Below are 15,543 nucleotides of genomic sequence, written 5' to 3'. Positions count from 1 at the left end.
CCCTCCCTCCTTTCCCCTTCTTTCTTTATCTTTTCTTATCCTTCTCTTCCTTCTCTTCCTCCCTCACCACCATCATCATCTTTCTTCTTCTCCTCCTCCTTCTGTCCCTCCTCTTCTTTCTCCTCCTCTTCTTCTTTCTCCTCCTCCTTCTCCTTCTTATCCTCCTTCTTTTGGATAAAATTCTGGCTGTCCTGGAAATCACTAGGTAGACCAGGTTGACCAGAAACTCAAGAGATCTGCCTGCCTCTCCCGGCTCCTGAGTTACACGTGTACACCACCACTCCCAGCCTAATGCCTGCCCTTTCAATCAGCACCCAGGCTGCTGAGTGCACTGCAGAGAGGAAGTCACTAGCAGCACAGCTCCGCCATGTCTGGAGAGAGGCACAGATACAAGTCTTTTCCAATGCCGACACTTGGAAACCCCACTTGTCCTCTCTGGAGCTTGGTTCTCACTTTGTGTGAGTGTTCTCCTCAGCCGCGTTCCCACACAGCCCTTCCCACCCACTGGTGGATGGGCAGCGTTCTCACCAGAGTCCAGAGTGTCTAAGACACTGGAGGGGCCTGCTTTGTTTAGTGCATGCAGAGCGAGTTTGCATCCCTATATTAGGTGTCACATGCCGTGTAGAATGACTGGGGATATATTTTCATTCAATAAAATATGTCATGGTGTAAGTTGTGAACCTGCCAAGCATACGGTCACATTCTGTTGTTCGGAATTCTCTGTCTTCTCATCTGTCTTGTGTTTCTTCAAGCTACCAAATGTACCACAGGCGCACTAGATGGTAAATCTCCAAACATTCCCCACAGTAGACAGGAAGGGATAGAAGGAGAGAGACACTGCTGCCCCACAGGCTACTGGGGAGGAAATGGAGACAAGAGTCCCCAAAGCTGACGGATGCTTAAGTGAGTTAGAGATGGAGGGAAGACTATAGTTTAGTTGGTCCTTGATATAATACACTTCTGGTTCCTTTTTTATTATTATTAACTATTTTGTGACTCTAGAGAGAATGCATCTTCCATTTTGCCTTTTTCAGAAGGCTCTGTGCCTTGTACCAGTGTGGTAGCCCATTCCTGCCACTGTGGCAAGACCCTGTGTAACAGCAGGCAACTTCAACGTCAGAGGTTGAATGCTTCTTTCTGTGACACACTGTCCAACAGAGTGTTGTTCTTATTTATTTAATAAAGTCTTTAAAGTACATAAAACTGTCAATAATGTTATTCCAATTCTCGTGTGCTTGTGACCAAGCTCATAAAAGAAAAATTCTTACAAATGGAAACCTGTTAGCATTCTGCCCCATCCTGTTTTCTTCCCTGTGTAATAGACAATGACCATATTAAGCTGGGCATTTTTCATTCCTTTATTCTATATGTGTATAGCCATATATGTATATATGTATATATATTCTTTTCTATCTCAAACTTTGTGTTTAAGTTTCATTCTGTAGCTAGCTCCCTGCCCCCACAGTGCTCCCCATACATTCTTGAGATGTGTCCCCTTTGGCTGTTCTGGTCTCTTCATTCTGGGTGATTTCCCTTCGATTTTTGCCTGGTTAAGGCCTATGCTTGTGAGAGTGGACACATGACTTGTTCCCAGCTTCTCTATTATGAGCACTACTTACATGTGATCTCCAGCATGTCTTCAGACACACATGCAAGACTATGTCTGACGTGTCTGCCCGGAAGGACAGTTGCCTCGGTGCCGAGTACCCACACCCTCAGCCTTACTAAGTTTTCCCGACCCTTTCCACCTGCTCTGTCCTCATTGGCAGGTTCTGTTTCCACGTTACTCCACACCTTTGCCAACACTTAGTGTTGTCTGGCTGCTTATCTTTGCTGTTCATACGAATGCACAGTCATCTCATAGACTCTGTGATCTCCTTCCCTGATGTGGAGGTGGAACACTTCTTCGTGTTTCCTAAACATTTGGAATTTCTATTCTGTGATTTATCTATTCACCATTTTTTTTTTTTGAGATAGAGTTTTTCTCTGTTGCCTTACCTGACATGAAAATTGCTATGGAGGCTAAGCTGAAATCATGGAGATCCACCTGCCTCTGCCTCCCTCCCAGGTGTTGGACTTAAGTGCATGTGTCATCACACCTGGCTTAGTCACCTCTTTCTATAGGGCTGTTTACTGTTTACATTAAATAATTCTGCAGACATTCTTTATACTTCTGGAACCCTCATTTGCTGGTTACAGGTATTACACACTCCATAGTTCACCCTTTCCACCATCTTCATACTACCCCTGGGCCCAGGAGCTGTACTTGGTATTGTTTTATTATTACTTGTGTGAGTGGCTGGGAGTCAAACCGAGGGCCTCTCGAATGCTAGACAAGCAATAACCAGTGAGATGCACCACCAGCGCTAGGAGTTTTAGTTTTTACTGTGACCAGTTCACCTGCCTTTTCTGTTCTAACTTGTGTCTCATAAAAGAAGCGCTTCCCTCGCTGAAGGTGCAAGGTTACTGTTCCTTGTGTTTTTTCTCAAATATATCAAAATCATACTCCATAAATGTAGGCTTATAACTTATGTGACACTTTTGTGTCTGTGGCTTGAGTGCTGTCGTTTCACATAGTTTAAAATTACGTTCACCCATCATTTCTTACTTTTGATGATGAACATGTATTGTTCTTATAATAATGTTCCGATCTTTTAGTTCAGTTGGATTTGTAAGAATCTCCTGGCTCATTTGCACGCTATTTTCAATCGCTTTGAACTGATCTTTCCCGTCTTGCTGGCTTTCTCATGTTTGCAATGAGAAGGGGTCTGGAGCTGAGCCCGTTTGTCCACAAGGACAGCCTGAGGCTGTTGCCTGCAGAATATGGGTAACAGGGAGGGAGAGAGAGCGAGAGAGCGAGAGAGCAAGAGCGATCCAGTTGTGTGTGTGTATGTGTGTGTGGCAGGCTTCAGGCAAGTCGCTTGTGCTCCCCACAACCTGACTGGCTGGGTTCAGATGAGGAAATCTCAGAAGTCCGTTCTTGCCCACATTCTGTACATGTGGGTACTCCAGCTAAGTGCGCACATTCTGCTCACAGAGCTTACACCAATGCTCCGCTCTCAGCCGGTGCTCTTTTTCCATACCGTTTTCTCCCCAAGGGAAAGTCTCTGGATGCTGGAAAATGTCATGGCTTTTTCTAAACTCAGGTAATGTGCTGTTGGTAGGTCACTTCAAGTTGTTTGTGGTTGACATCAGTACAAGCCTGCCTTGGGAAAGAAGACGTGCTGGCTGGGTTGTTATGGGCATACCTGTCTCGGGAAAGAAGACGTGCTGGCTGGGTTGTTATGGGCATACCTTGCTTCCCTTGGAAGTGTTTGCTCAGATGCAGTCCCCTGGGTGCCTGTGGTTCTCTGTGCTCTTCCACTTTTCACAGTAATCTGGGAAGCAAAGGATGCGTGCTTTCCTTCCTTGCCAGACTCAGCCATTGCTGACTGTGAGAAAGGAAAATGGCCATGAATTATTTCTCCTTTGTTCAGATATCAATGGCCTTGCCTGAATTCTTTAGGCAAATTGGATAGAAATAAATATACAGTCATGTAGAAAGTGTGTGAGGCTTTTCTAGATTTTTAAATGAGAAATCAAACAAGTTTAGCCTGTAAAGATGTAAATATTTTAGGCTTTATTGGTTACATGATCATTATGACGACTATTCAGATTTACCACTGCTATTCTGAAGTTATGATATGCAAATAAATCTTTATTTACAAGTGAGCAGACTTGATCCTCTCTCTGCAGTTTGCTGGCCCTCATTTTTGTTTATTCCGGCCTTATCTACCAAGAATCTAATTATTTGGCTAATCGTTTTCTTTTTTTTTTTTTTTTTGGTTTTTTGAGACAGGATTTCTCTGTGTAGCCCTGGCTGTCCTGGAACTCACTCTGTAGAACAGGCTGGCCTCGAACTCAGAAATCCACCTGCCTCTCTGCCTCCCAAGTGCTGGGATTAAAGGCGTGCGCCACCACTGCCCGACAGTCGATTTCATAGAAACTGTATTTTAGACCCTGTTTCCATTGCCGAGATCTCTGTGGGTTTTCTCTGGAAAAGTAAGGAATGGTATCGAAAATAATGATTACACGTATATTTCAAGCTCATCAGGAGGGCAAAGGTCAAGCTAGGTGGGGTTGCCTGTTAATCTTTCTACTCCACTCCCCCACCCCCAAATCAGAGTTGCCCCAGCTCTAACCTTGCTTGATCCAAGCATATTCCTCTCCTTGACCCCTTCCTGTGTTTGGGCCTCTTCCCAATTATAGGTGACATTCAAGCTCACAAGTTACTCAGTCCAGATTTTTCAATGTTAATGTCTTGTGCGTGTGCACATGTACACACACACACACACACACACAAACACACACACACACACACGTGCGCGCCAGTGTCCTCTCAGGCCAGGAGAGGCTGTTAGATCTCCTGGAACTGAACTGAGCTGTGATTCACCTGATGTGGGAGCTGGAAACTGATCCACTGACAGAGCAGCAAATGACTGTAACCAGTGAGCCACCGTACCGCCCTCAACTTACCATTGAGATCGCAAACCTGAAAAGTGTGTTTCTTCTATCAGTTAACCTTTGTAGAGCAAACATGAAGTGAAAACTGCCTCGTGGCTAAGTGAGAAGGCCTGCTTGTGGTGTCTGTTTATTCATGGCCACAGGGGCTGAAGCATCTCCTATCCCCAAGCTGTTGGGTGGAGAGCAGCACCGGAGGATTGCTGCTCTTCATTAAGAGCTTTGGACCTAAGATTGTCCTGCGAGAGAAACATATTTAATAGTCTTTGTACTTTGAAGACTGATACTGTAAATGCCAGTTATACTGCTTCCTAGGCGCTTATAGGGATTTTTTTTTTTAATATGAGAGCTTATTGTCCTAAGAAGCTAAAACTTTTTATTTCTAATGTTAAGCTAGCAAATATCATATATTAGAGACTTTGGGGAAACTTAGAAAATCATAAACAAGAACAGTAAGCCACTCAATTCAGTTGCTCAGGGAGTAGATCGCTGACACACTGGGGGCATCTCTCTGATTAGCCATACAGATTTTACATGCAGGAGCTGATGCACAAACTAGCTTTAAAGCCTACTGTTTCACTAAAGAACATTAGTTTTGTGTGCGCCTGGGTTGACTGATAAAGTTCAGCATTATCTCGAGTGGCTGTTTGGCATTGTGTGGTATAGATACTTTCCCTGTGATCTCTACGGCCAGGTCCCTGATGCTGAGGTTGAAGTGTTCTCTGCTTTTCCATCCTGGTCATCATCATCATCACCACCACCACCACCACCATTATAGCAATACTAAGGCAAACATTTTTGATAAATTTCTATGAGAACAGCAGGGTTAATATGTATGTCCGTTCATTTTGTGCATAACCTTGTTAGAGGGAAGCTTTTATTCAAATATCTCCCCAAAGTTCCTAAGAACATTCCACATTCCACATTATCATCAATACTGGATCGATCTCACTCTGTGTGTGTGTGTGTGTGTGTGTGTGTGTGTGTGTGTGTGTGTGGTATGTGCACATGAGTGTGTAGGAGGAAGGTTTTGGATACTGCTGTATCACCCTCTGTCTTATTTCCATGACACAGGGTCTCCAGTAATCTCCTGTTTCTGCACCATAGTTCTGGGCTACAGGTGTGCACAGCAGTGTCTGGCTTTTCACTTGGCTGCCAGAATCCAAGCTCAGGTCCTCAGGCTTGCACACCAAGTGTCCTCACCCACTGAGCCATCTCTCCACCCATGCTGGACAATTTTTTATTCTGAGATTTTGAGACAAGGTCTCTACAGAACCCTGGCTGTCCTGGAACTCACCGTGTAAACCGAGTTGACTTTGAACTCACAAAGACCCTCTTGCCTCTCCTTTCCTGATGCCGGGATTAAAAGTGTGTACCACCGTCCCCGGGACCATATTGGGCAGTTTCTAAACAGATCAGTTGTCAGAATCTCAGCATCCTTTATGATCGTCACCACTAAAGCAATATGCTTCGTTAAACTAAAACACCTACATAGCTCTTAATATATCCCAAGAGATGTACTAGGTATGTTCATGAATATGAATTAATTTATTGTTTATAGTGACCAGTGAAGCAAGTACTGTTACTATTCTTAGTTTATAGGCAATGAACCTGTTTACAGGTGATTGAAAAATTGAAAGTCGGGCTGGTGAGATGGCTCAGTTGTTAAGAGCACTGACTGCTCTTCCAGAGGTCATGAGTTCAAATCCCAACAACCACATGGTGGCTCACAACCATCTGTAATGATATCTGATACCCTCTTGTGGGGTGTCTGAAGACAGCTACAGTGTATTTACATATAATAAATAAATAAATTAAAAAAAAAAGAAAAATTGAAAGTCATGAGCCTGATAAAGGCAAAGCCAGTTTTAAAGCCAGTATTTAAGCTTGTTCTGGTTGCTCCAGAATCTATCCTCCTGACCATCATGGTCCACTTCTTTTGAAGGAAAAGCTTAGCTTACAAGGAAACAAGCCTGAGCACCAGGGTCGGAGAGACTAGACTTTCAATTTTAGCTCATTTAAAAATAAAAATGTTGCAGGACTATGTTGTGTAAGTACAGTTAACACTGTCAGCTTTAAGTAGAGATTACTGTCAATCTTATGAATGAACCTCAGCCAATCAGTTAACTGATTTTGGTTTTTTGCCTTTTTTTTTTTTTTTTTTTAGGTTGTATCAAGGTCAGAAAAGATCAAAAGAAGCTTTCCCGTACTATCAAAAGGCTTTAGAATATACCGAGATCACCAAAGATGAAAAAAGTCTTGAGTGTGTACAAGTACTGAGGGAACTGGCAGGTGTGGAGCAAGCCTTGGGACTCTACGATGCCGCCATCAGTCATTTCTCACGGGTAAGGGGCAGTGGACTGGCCACCGAGGCTGCGCTCAACCCAATGCACAAGAGCCGTAGCAGCTCTGAACATGCCTGGCAGTCATCTGCCAGAGATAACTGAAACACTTGGTCAGCACAGATGTCCAGCAAAGATCTTATTAGAAACCTAGGCAAGTGCGTGCTGGACCCCAGTCCCTGCTGCTAACTGCAAGCAGCCGAAGCTCTGGATTGCTCACACTACATGCGTGACTTGGGTACCATTCCCTAGTGACATTTCTGTCTTTATTAGTTTATTTAGCGCTTATGCTACTAAACTTATTATTACTTTTTAAAAAATAGGTACTTTTACTTTTTAAATTATGTATACATATGTCTGTGTGTATGCACCCTTACATGTGGGGGTGCCCTCAGGGGTGTCAGATCCCCTGGAGCTGGAGTTACAAGCAGTTGCCACCTGCCTGACACAGGTGCTGGGACCAAACTCAGGTCCACTCCAAGTGGCAATGGCTAAGGTCTCTCCCTAGTCCCGCTGGGTAGGAATTTTGTTTACACTTTAAATTCTTTGCTGAAGACCTTTAAAGGTGTTCTCTCATTTGTTATTCTAATTTGTCATTGGTGAGTCCTCAGAGTTCGCCAAAGAATTTGGAGCAAAGGAGGGAGGGAGAGGGAGAGAAGGAGGGAGGGAGGGAGGGAGAGAGGGAGGGAGAGAGGGAGATAGAGATAGAGATAGAGATAGAGATAGAGAGAGAGAGAGAGAGAGAGAGAGAGAGAGAGAGAGAGAGAGAAAGGGAGAGAGACAGAACTTTTAAGGAACTGGTTTGGGCACTAGCAAGCCTGATATCCTCAGGATAGTCTAGAAAGGCTGGAAATGTGGACAGGATTTCTCTGCCACTTGCTTCTGGGAAATTACAATGTGTTTGCTCTTCAGGTCAACTGATTGGCTGAGGTTCATTCATATGATTGAGAGTAATCTCCTTTACTCAAAGCTGACAGTGTTCACTGTACCTATAAAATACAGTCTCGCAGCATCTTGCTGGTGTTTGACTAAGCAGTTGGGCACCTGTGCTGTATTGGTGCTGTCCGGAACTGACCACCACAGGGAGCTGGTTGGCTTTGTATCACACCATCCACTCATCAGAAGCACCTTCTGATGTTTTTTTTTCCTTCAATTTAAAGATGTACTAACCTGTTCTGTTATTTCCAATAAGACAATAATGACATGGTACTAAGAATACATCATAGCCGTGTCTCAAACTCTGTCTGACAATTTATACTCCCACTCACAGTGTGTTGGAGTGCCTAAGTCTCTCCCTCTCTCTCAGTCATCTCTCTAGATCATTAATACCACCGTGTAACGTATTGTTTCCAGCTTATAGATAAGGAAGCCAAGAATTAGAAAGGTTGAGTGATATGCCTAGAAATGCATACCCCAAAAAAGCATCACTCAGATTCAAAACCTGATACTGAAGCCGACTGGGAGGCTGTGCCAAGCGTGGAAGGGAGGAAACCACTCAGGAGGCTGCTGAAATAGCAAATGCAGCGCACTAAGTGGGTTCTGAAGTAGGAAGAGGATGAGGGGATGAAGCAAAGGATGTGGTGGGAGGTGGGTCTGGGAGGCAGTGTAGACAGGACACGGGAGAATGGAAGCACAGGGCACTGAGGGGATGCCTGTACTGTTTCCGGTGGAAGGGCAAGGTGAGCAGGTGATAAGAGAGGCAGGCTTCAGATGATGAGCCTGTGCTGTCTGTGAAGCAGGAAAGTGTGAGTAACAGCCAGGTCGTTGGAGACTGAGGACTGGAGCCACGGGACATATCCACCTGGACATGGTGATTGTCTTGCTCACTTAGTGCTGGACCTTCATAAAAGGGAAGAAAGATTAGCCACTCAAGTATGACGTCATGCCCAGGGATACAGGGATGCTGAAATAGTAGGTGGGCATCGTTCTGATAAGACATCGGAAGTCCTGATAAGGAGTCTCAGCCTCCTCCTGACAGCAGCTGGAGGTTTTCAAGCAGGGAGACTGACATCAGATTATCAGTCTAAAAGGGTCATTCTGTGGAATGGTGGGTGGATTAGAGGATAGGAATGGCTCACGGGGGACCACAACAGTCTAGGTATGGGAGAAAGACAGCCTGGATTCAGGAGGCATATGAAAATGGACAGATGTGGACAGACTTGAGAGGCGGGAGCAGTAGGAATGTATGACAGAGTTCGTGGCAGGTGTCTGCGGGTGAGCAGAAGGCACTGAGTTGAGTTTTACCAGCTATCTGGCTTAGTTCACTATGTGGTATGTGGCATCGTTCATCGGCTGTAGGAACTCTGGAAGCTATGTGATTTTGTGTGTATGTGTTAGTATCAGTAATTTTAGATATTCTTATGTAAAAATTATTTGCTTCCATCAATTTCCAGAAGTAAAACTTGCTGAGAGGAAGGATATGAATATTTTATAACTCTTGATTCATGTTGGCATCCTGCCAAAGAGTTGTTTTGATTTATTTAGTCATTAGCCTGGCGTTTTAGTACCAGTGATACCCGTGTATTAGCACATTAGAACCCAGTCCTGCAGCTGACAGCAGGGTTCACTCTTGCAGCTTCTTGTTCTGTGGCTCTGATAGATATGTATCCACCAGTGCAGAATAGTTTACCTGCAGTGACTGTCCTCCCTGCTCCTCTGATTCATCCTTTGCTCCATGAACCTCTGGCCACCACTGATCACTGCAGTTTTACCTCTTCCAGAATGCCACATAGTTGGAATCATACAGTTCGTGTTCAGACTGGCTTCACTTTGCAACACACATTTGTATTTTCTCCCTGTGTTTTCATGGCTTAAGAACATCTCCTTTTTACATTGACTGTTTTATTTAGCCATTCACTGACCAAAGGACGTCTTCAGTTAATCCATCTTTCCCAATTCTGGATGACATGGCTGTAAAATCCTTCAGGTAGTTGTAAGGGCATATGCTTCCCACACTCTTGGGTACATTCTGGATCATATGGCAAGAAGAGTTTTGTAAGAAACCGCCACACTGCCTTCAGAGAGCAGCTGCCTGGTTTTATATTCCTGCCAGCCATGGTGCGAATCTATGTTCCTCTGTATCCTCTCAGAACTCCGAAACACAGGAAGCAGAAACACAGAGGGAGGGACTATATTTTCACATAACGGATTCTATTTATTCCATAAGAAGTTAAATTAGTTTGATGGTAACCAAGACCAGATTTCTTTAAATACTTTGCTACCTGTAGCCATACACATATAAGTTTACATACAAATTAGCATGTAACAGCCTGAAACAGTTAAGATGCCGATTGCTATGGTACTTTGTAGTTCCTTTTGTACCTTTACAAAGTTTCGAGTAATGGATGTACCTATGAATCAAAATGACATTTGGAGATGTCATTGTCCTGGGTGTGACCAATCTAGTAGGTACTGCTGATAATGGTATGGAGAATGTTTTCGTTTTTTTGCTATCCATTATCTTCTTTAGAGAGGTGTTTATTATGGCCCTTGCTATTTTTTAATTCAGATTTTCTTGCTGAGTTTTAAGAGTTTCTTCTATATTTTGATACTTTATCAAATGTATCGTTGGCAAATATTCTCCCAGATTTGCCATTTTATTGTCCTGGCATTGTCTTTAGCAGGACAGAATTTGTTTCATATTGAATTTTCACTTTGTGTGCATAGATGCACAGTATATAGATAAAGGTCAGAGGACAACTTTCTAGAGTTTCATCTCTTCTACAGTGTGGGCTCTGGAGATGAACTTTGGTCCTCAGCCATGGCAGCAAGCATCTTTAACCACTGAGCTATCTCACTGGCCCAGAAAAATCACAATTCTAGTGATTTCTAGCCTATCAATTACTCCATGTTTGGTGGTGTATCTAAAAAAATTATCACAAACCCGCTGTCACTGAGACATTCGTACAGTTTTGTGTTTTATTAGGTCTGTGATCTAGTGTAAGCTTGTTTTTATAAACAGTGTGAGATCTGTCTAGATTCGTGTTATTTTGTTTCAATGCTCAGTGATTCCTACACGGTATGCAGGAAAGGCTGTCTGCTCTCCATTCAGTCACCTTTGGGCTTTCATCTAAGATCAGTGTCCATGTGGGTCTGTTCCACTCTCCTGTCTCCCCCTGAGGGAGCGCTAGGCTCTTCTTCTCTGTTAGTGCTGTGTTGACTTGTTTTTCTCCATATAAACACTAGAACTACTGGTCAGTCACCATAAAATAACTTTTCTACGTTTTGATTACGGTGATGCTCAGTCTCTAGCACTGATCCCGCCGTCTGTGAGCACTGAGTCTCCACACGGCTCCGATCCTGCCGTCTGTGAGCACTGAGTCTCCACACGGCTCTGACCCCGCCGTCTGTGAGGACAGAGTCTCCACACAGCTCTGATCCTGCCGTCTGTGAGCACTGAGTCTCCACACGGCTCTGACCCTGCCATCTGTGAGCACAGAGTCTCCTCGTGAACCATCCTTGTGTCACTCTTGTATGTCTATAGTTTTGTCATGTGATGATGCTTCACCTTTTTCTAGAGTTCAGTTCAGAATCAGATTTTAAGTGAAAAAATTGTATTAAATATTTCAATTTGCAGTGGTAGTAATGTAAATGTTGTGTTTTTAATTTCAAATTCCTATTTGTCTATTGTTGGATGTGTGGATACAATCAGCCTTCACCTTGCTATAAGTAGGTCTCAGGCCCAGGATTTTTAAAACAAAAAATTTCTTTCAGAATTTCAGTGTATCATCTGCAAATAAAGACAGTTTATCTCTTCTTTCTCAGTCTATCTGCATATCTTTTTATTTCACTTTCTTGTCCTGTTGTGCTCTTCAGGATGCAAGGTTTACAAAGTGGTGATGAGGGCCACCCTTGTTCCTGATCTCAGGAGCAGAGCTCTGGTCACCATTGACCACGACATCAGCTGTTACAAGCTTCCTCCTTTCCCTCTTTACTAAGGGGTTTGTTTCCTTTTTAATCACGAATCGTGGCATTGGATTCTGTCTAATGTTTTCTCACATGGATTGATATGATGCTGTGATGTGATTTTTCTTCTTTGGTATATTTGTGTTATAGAATCTACAAGTTGCTTTTCAAATGTCATTCCTTAAAATTTCATTTGTGATTATATCTACCCATAAAGTTTTGATTTTTCCTTTGTTTATCAATTCCTAAAACTCAGAAGAAACATATCAAGGGATTCTATATGATCAGATTAATTCAGCAAGGGCCACAACTCAACAAAAATCACTGGGGTGAAAGTGGCTTCTGCAAGACCCTGTACTGCCAATGTGCATGCAAAGATCTGAGCTCAGTTTAGAGAAGCATCCCCCAGCCATGTTCCAGAGTGTGCTAGTATATCCCCTGAATGGCTGGGCCTTCCTAGAAAAAAGTGTGTATGCTTATATAAAAGCCAAATATGGTAGTTAAAACTGGAGTAAATTACATTGTTTGACAGTGTGGTAGACATGACAATGTATATTTTTTTACTTGGGGGGGGGGACCTAGGAGTCTGTGAGGCACTAGAGTTAGGCAGGCCACACTATAGGAACCATTGGCTTACAGAGATGTACATGTGTAAAAGCACGTACCAGAAAATGGAGACATGGATGAACACAACTTCCCAGAATGTCAGGGTTTTTTCACTCTCAGGAGAGCCATTTCTCAGATGTGAATGGGAAACAAATTAGCTAGTGCCTCTTGTTGTGAGACCCATATTCACCATTTATAGACTTTCCTGTATTTGTTTTCCTATCTACCTATATTAATACACATACACACACACACACACACACACACACACACACACGGTAGCTGCATACTTTAGAGGGGGGATAAGGGAACTGGCTCGGCAGGTAAAAGTGCCTGTTGCCTAGCATGAAGAGCTGTGTTCAGTACCTGGAGCCCATCTCCACAATTTATCCTCTGACCTCCACATGCAGGCCATGGCATGTGCATGTCCATACATTTCCACATGCATGCACACAGTTAAATCAAAATATAATAAAAATTTAAAGCATTTGGAAAATTTCACGTTCCTTTATACCCAGATGTTTCAGTGTGTGTCTGAATCATAGGAACTTTAATATTGGCATGGGTCACCTTTTGCTTTGTTGATTATCTCTATATTGCCCTTCATGAGTTTTTATTCAATACAGATCTGGTAAAGGATGGTGTATTGCATTGGGTATCATGACTCTAGTCTTTAATTTGGACTAGACTGCCTTTTATGACATTGAAATCTAAATACATATACGTATGTGCCAGCTTTCTGTAGACTGTTTCTCAGTTTGAGTTTGTCTGATGTCGTCTCATGGCTTGATCTGAGTAATATGTACCTAGATAAAACACGACAAGGGGGGTGTGTGTCGCATCTACAGGCACAGTGCCCATCTGTGCTACACTGATGACATTCATCACCCTGTCATGATGCTACATAGTTTCTCCACTGTGTAACAACTATTTTCTCACATTTGCCTCATTAGTATTCTCTAGTCTGTTCCCTGTCAAATACTTCTAAGTTTAATATCTATTGATAACGCTTTCCTTACAGATTCTTGTAAAATTCTGGTTTTCTATCATTCCTATTGCATTTATCAGTTGGCGTTCTGCTGGGAGGAGCAGCTCCCGCTTCATCTCCAGCCAGTAGATAACAAATACTTATGATCCACAAGCATGAGAGAGCTGACCAGGAATGCTGTGGGCTTTTGAAACCTCAGAGTCACTTCCCAGTAACACACCTCTTACAACAAGGCCTCCTAATCCTTCCCAAGCAGTTCCACCAGCTGGGGACCAACTGTTCAAATATATGGGCCTATGGGGGCCATTCCCATTCAAACCACCACAGAGTGAGGCTACTTGGTAAAGTACAATATGCTTGTGGTGGTTTTATAGTATTGTAAAATGCATTTCTAGTTTTCTCTTATTTTTAGTTGTGCTATACTTCTGAGTTGCTTTCCAGAGATACATACTGTTTGTAATTTCCACTCATGTGTATAAGAGCACCAGTTTGTCCATAGCATGTTTCAACAAAGTATATTGTCAAGCTTTCAAGTTAGTTCCAATCTGATGGGTGAAAAATGACATTTCAATATAGCTTAAATTTGCATTTCTATTTTTAAAGTTGGAGTTGAACATCTTTTCATATGCTAAAGGCACTCTAGTTCTTTCTATGAATTGTCTTTTTGTGTGACTTACTCATATCAGTTGCCAATTTATAACTAGGATTTTGATCTAGCTTTTCATAGCTGTTAGCTTCTTTATGTATTACAATATTGATCCTGGCATCCATGGTCCATGCTTGCTTTCAGCTTCACATCTAAGAAATCACAGGATAATCTAACTTCACAAGAATTATATCTGTGTTTCCTTAAAACAGTTCACAGATTTTAGTTCTGATACACGAGGTCTTTGAATTGTCTGTGTGGTCTGTCATAAGGGATCAGTTTCACTCTTTGCACTTGGCTATCTGGTTATCGCAGCATACCATTTACTGAGACGCTTGTACATTCACTGTGGAATTACCTCAGCATGATCGTCACATTAAATGACCATAAGTAACAGAATTCATTTCTAGACTATCAACTCTATTCTATTGATCTAAGTTTTGAAATCAGTGACGGGTCTTCTTTGTTATTTTCCAAGAATATTTGAACTCTTGTTGCATTCTCCTAGGAGATTTAGAATCCGCTTGTCAATCTCTGCACATCTTCCCCACAAATAATCGTGCTGGAAGTTTGAAAGGCATTACATTAAATTTGCAGTTAAGATATAAAGTATTGCCATCCTAATAATATTATCTTGTTCAGTCCATAAACAGCGATATCTTATTACTTAAGTCTTCACCTGTTTATTTCAATATGTTTATTTTTGTGTGTTTCTTTCTTTCTTTTTGGTGTTTTGAGATAGGGTTTATTCGTGTAGTCCTGTCTGTCCTGGAATTAGCTTTGTAGGTCACACTGGCCTCAAACTCAGAAATCCACCTGCCTCTGCCTCCACTGCCCAGATTTCAATATGTTTTGTAGCTTTGAGAGTGCAAGTGGTTTTGTTTGGTTATTGTTTCGGTGTGTGTATTTTGTATGCATGTGTTGTGTATGGTATACGTATGAGTACAAGTGAGTATATCTTTCTCTTTGGCTTTCTACCACATGTCTTTGAGACAGGGCCTCTCACGCCTGATTTCTTCCATGGCTGCTGGGGTTCTGAACTTAGGACCACATCCTACACGGACTTCTGCTCACTGAGCCATTTCCCCAGCCCTTGGAGTCTCACATGCTTTGCACTTATTTGGGCAACTCATCCCTAAGTATCTGTTGTTTTAAAGTTTTATTCATGATCGTGTGTGTGTGTGTGTGTGTGTGTGTGTGTGTGCATGTGTGATATGTGTGAGTGCAGCCACACACATTAAAAAGTGGTTCTCTTCTTCCTCTCTAAGTTTCTGGGACCAAACTCGGGGTATAAGACTTGCTTGGGAAATGGTTTTATGTGTTGAGCCATCTTTCCAGACATGTTTGTTCTATTTGATGCTACTATAGGAGGCAGTGTTTCCTTAGCTTTTTTTTTTTCTGAGTATTCACTGATAGTATAGAAAACTAAATACCCTTTAATGATTATCTGTGAATTGCAATCTTGCTGAGCTTATTGGTGATTTTTTTTCTGATTAATTTGTCTCCGTATATTCCAATATTTTTATCTTTTGTTGCACTTAGATTTTGAATTTATG

The 15,543-nt window shown here is 42.5% G+C and overlaps 1 protein-coding gene across 4 annotated transcripts in view; it reads left to right on the top strand.

Moving 5' to 3' along the window:
- The window catches only part of Ttc23 (tetratricopeptide repeat domain 23), an 84,753-nt gene that overhangs the window by 28,739 nt on the left and 40,471 nt on the right, over window positions 1-15,543 (top strand). For all 4 annotated transcript variants that reach the window (XM_028776700.1, XM_028776701.1, XM_028776702.1 and 1 more), the window contains one exon: window positions 6,668-6,845. In XM_028776700.1, the coding sequence (XP_028632533.1) occupies window positions 6,668-6,845 (178 nt within the window). The remainder of the gene's footprint in view (window positions 1-6,667; window positions 6,846-15,543) is intronic.

Source organism: Grammomys surdaster, unplaced genomic scaffold, assembly GCF_004785775.1.
Source record: "Grammomys surdaster isolate TR1022 unplaced genomic scaffold, NIH_TR_1.0 271, whole genome shotgun sequence".
Lineage (NCBI taxonomy): Eukaryota > Metazoa > Chordata > Mammalia > Rodentia > Muridae > Grammomys > Grammomys surdaster.
This window is presented reverse-complemented; position numbering and strand designations above follow the sequence as displayed.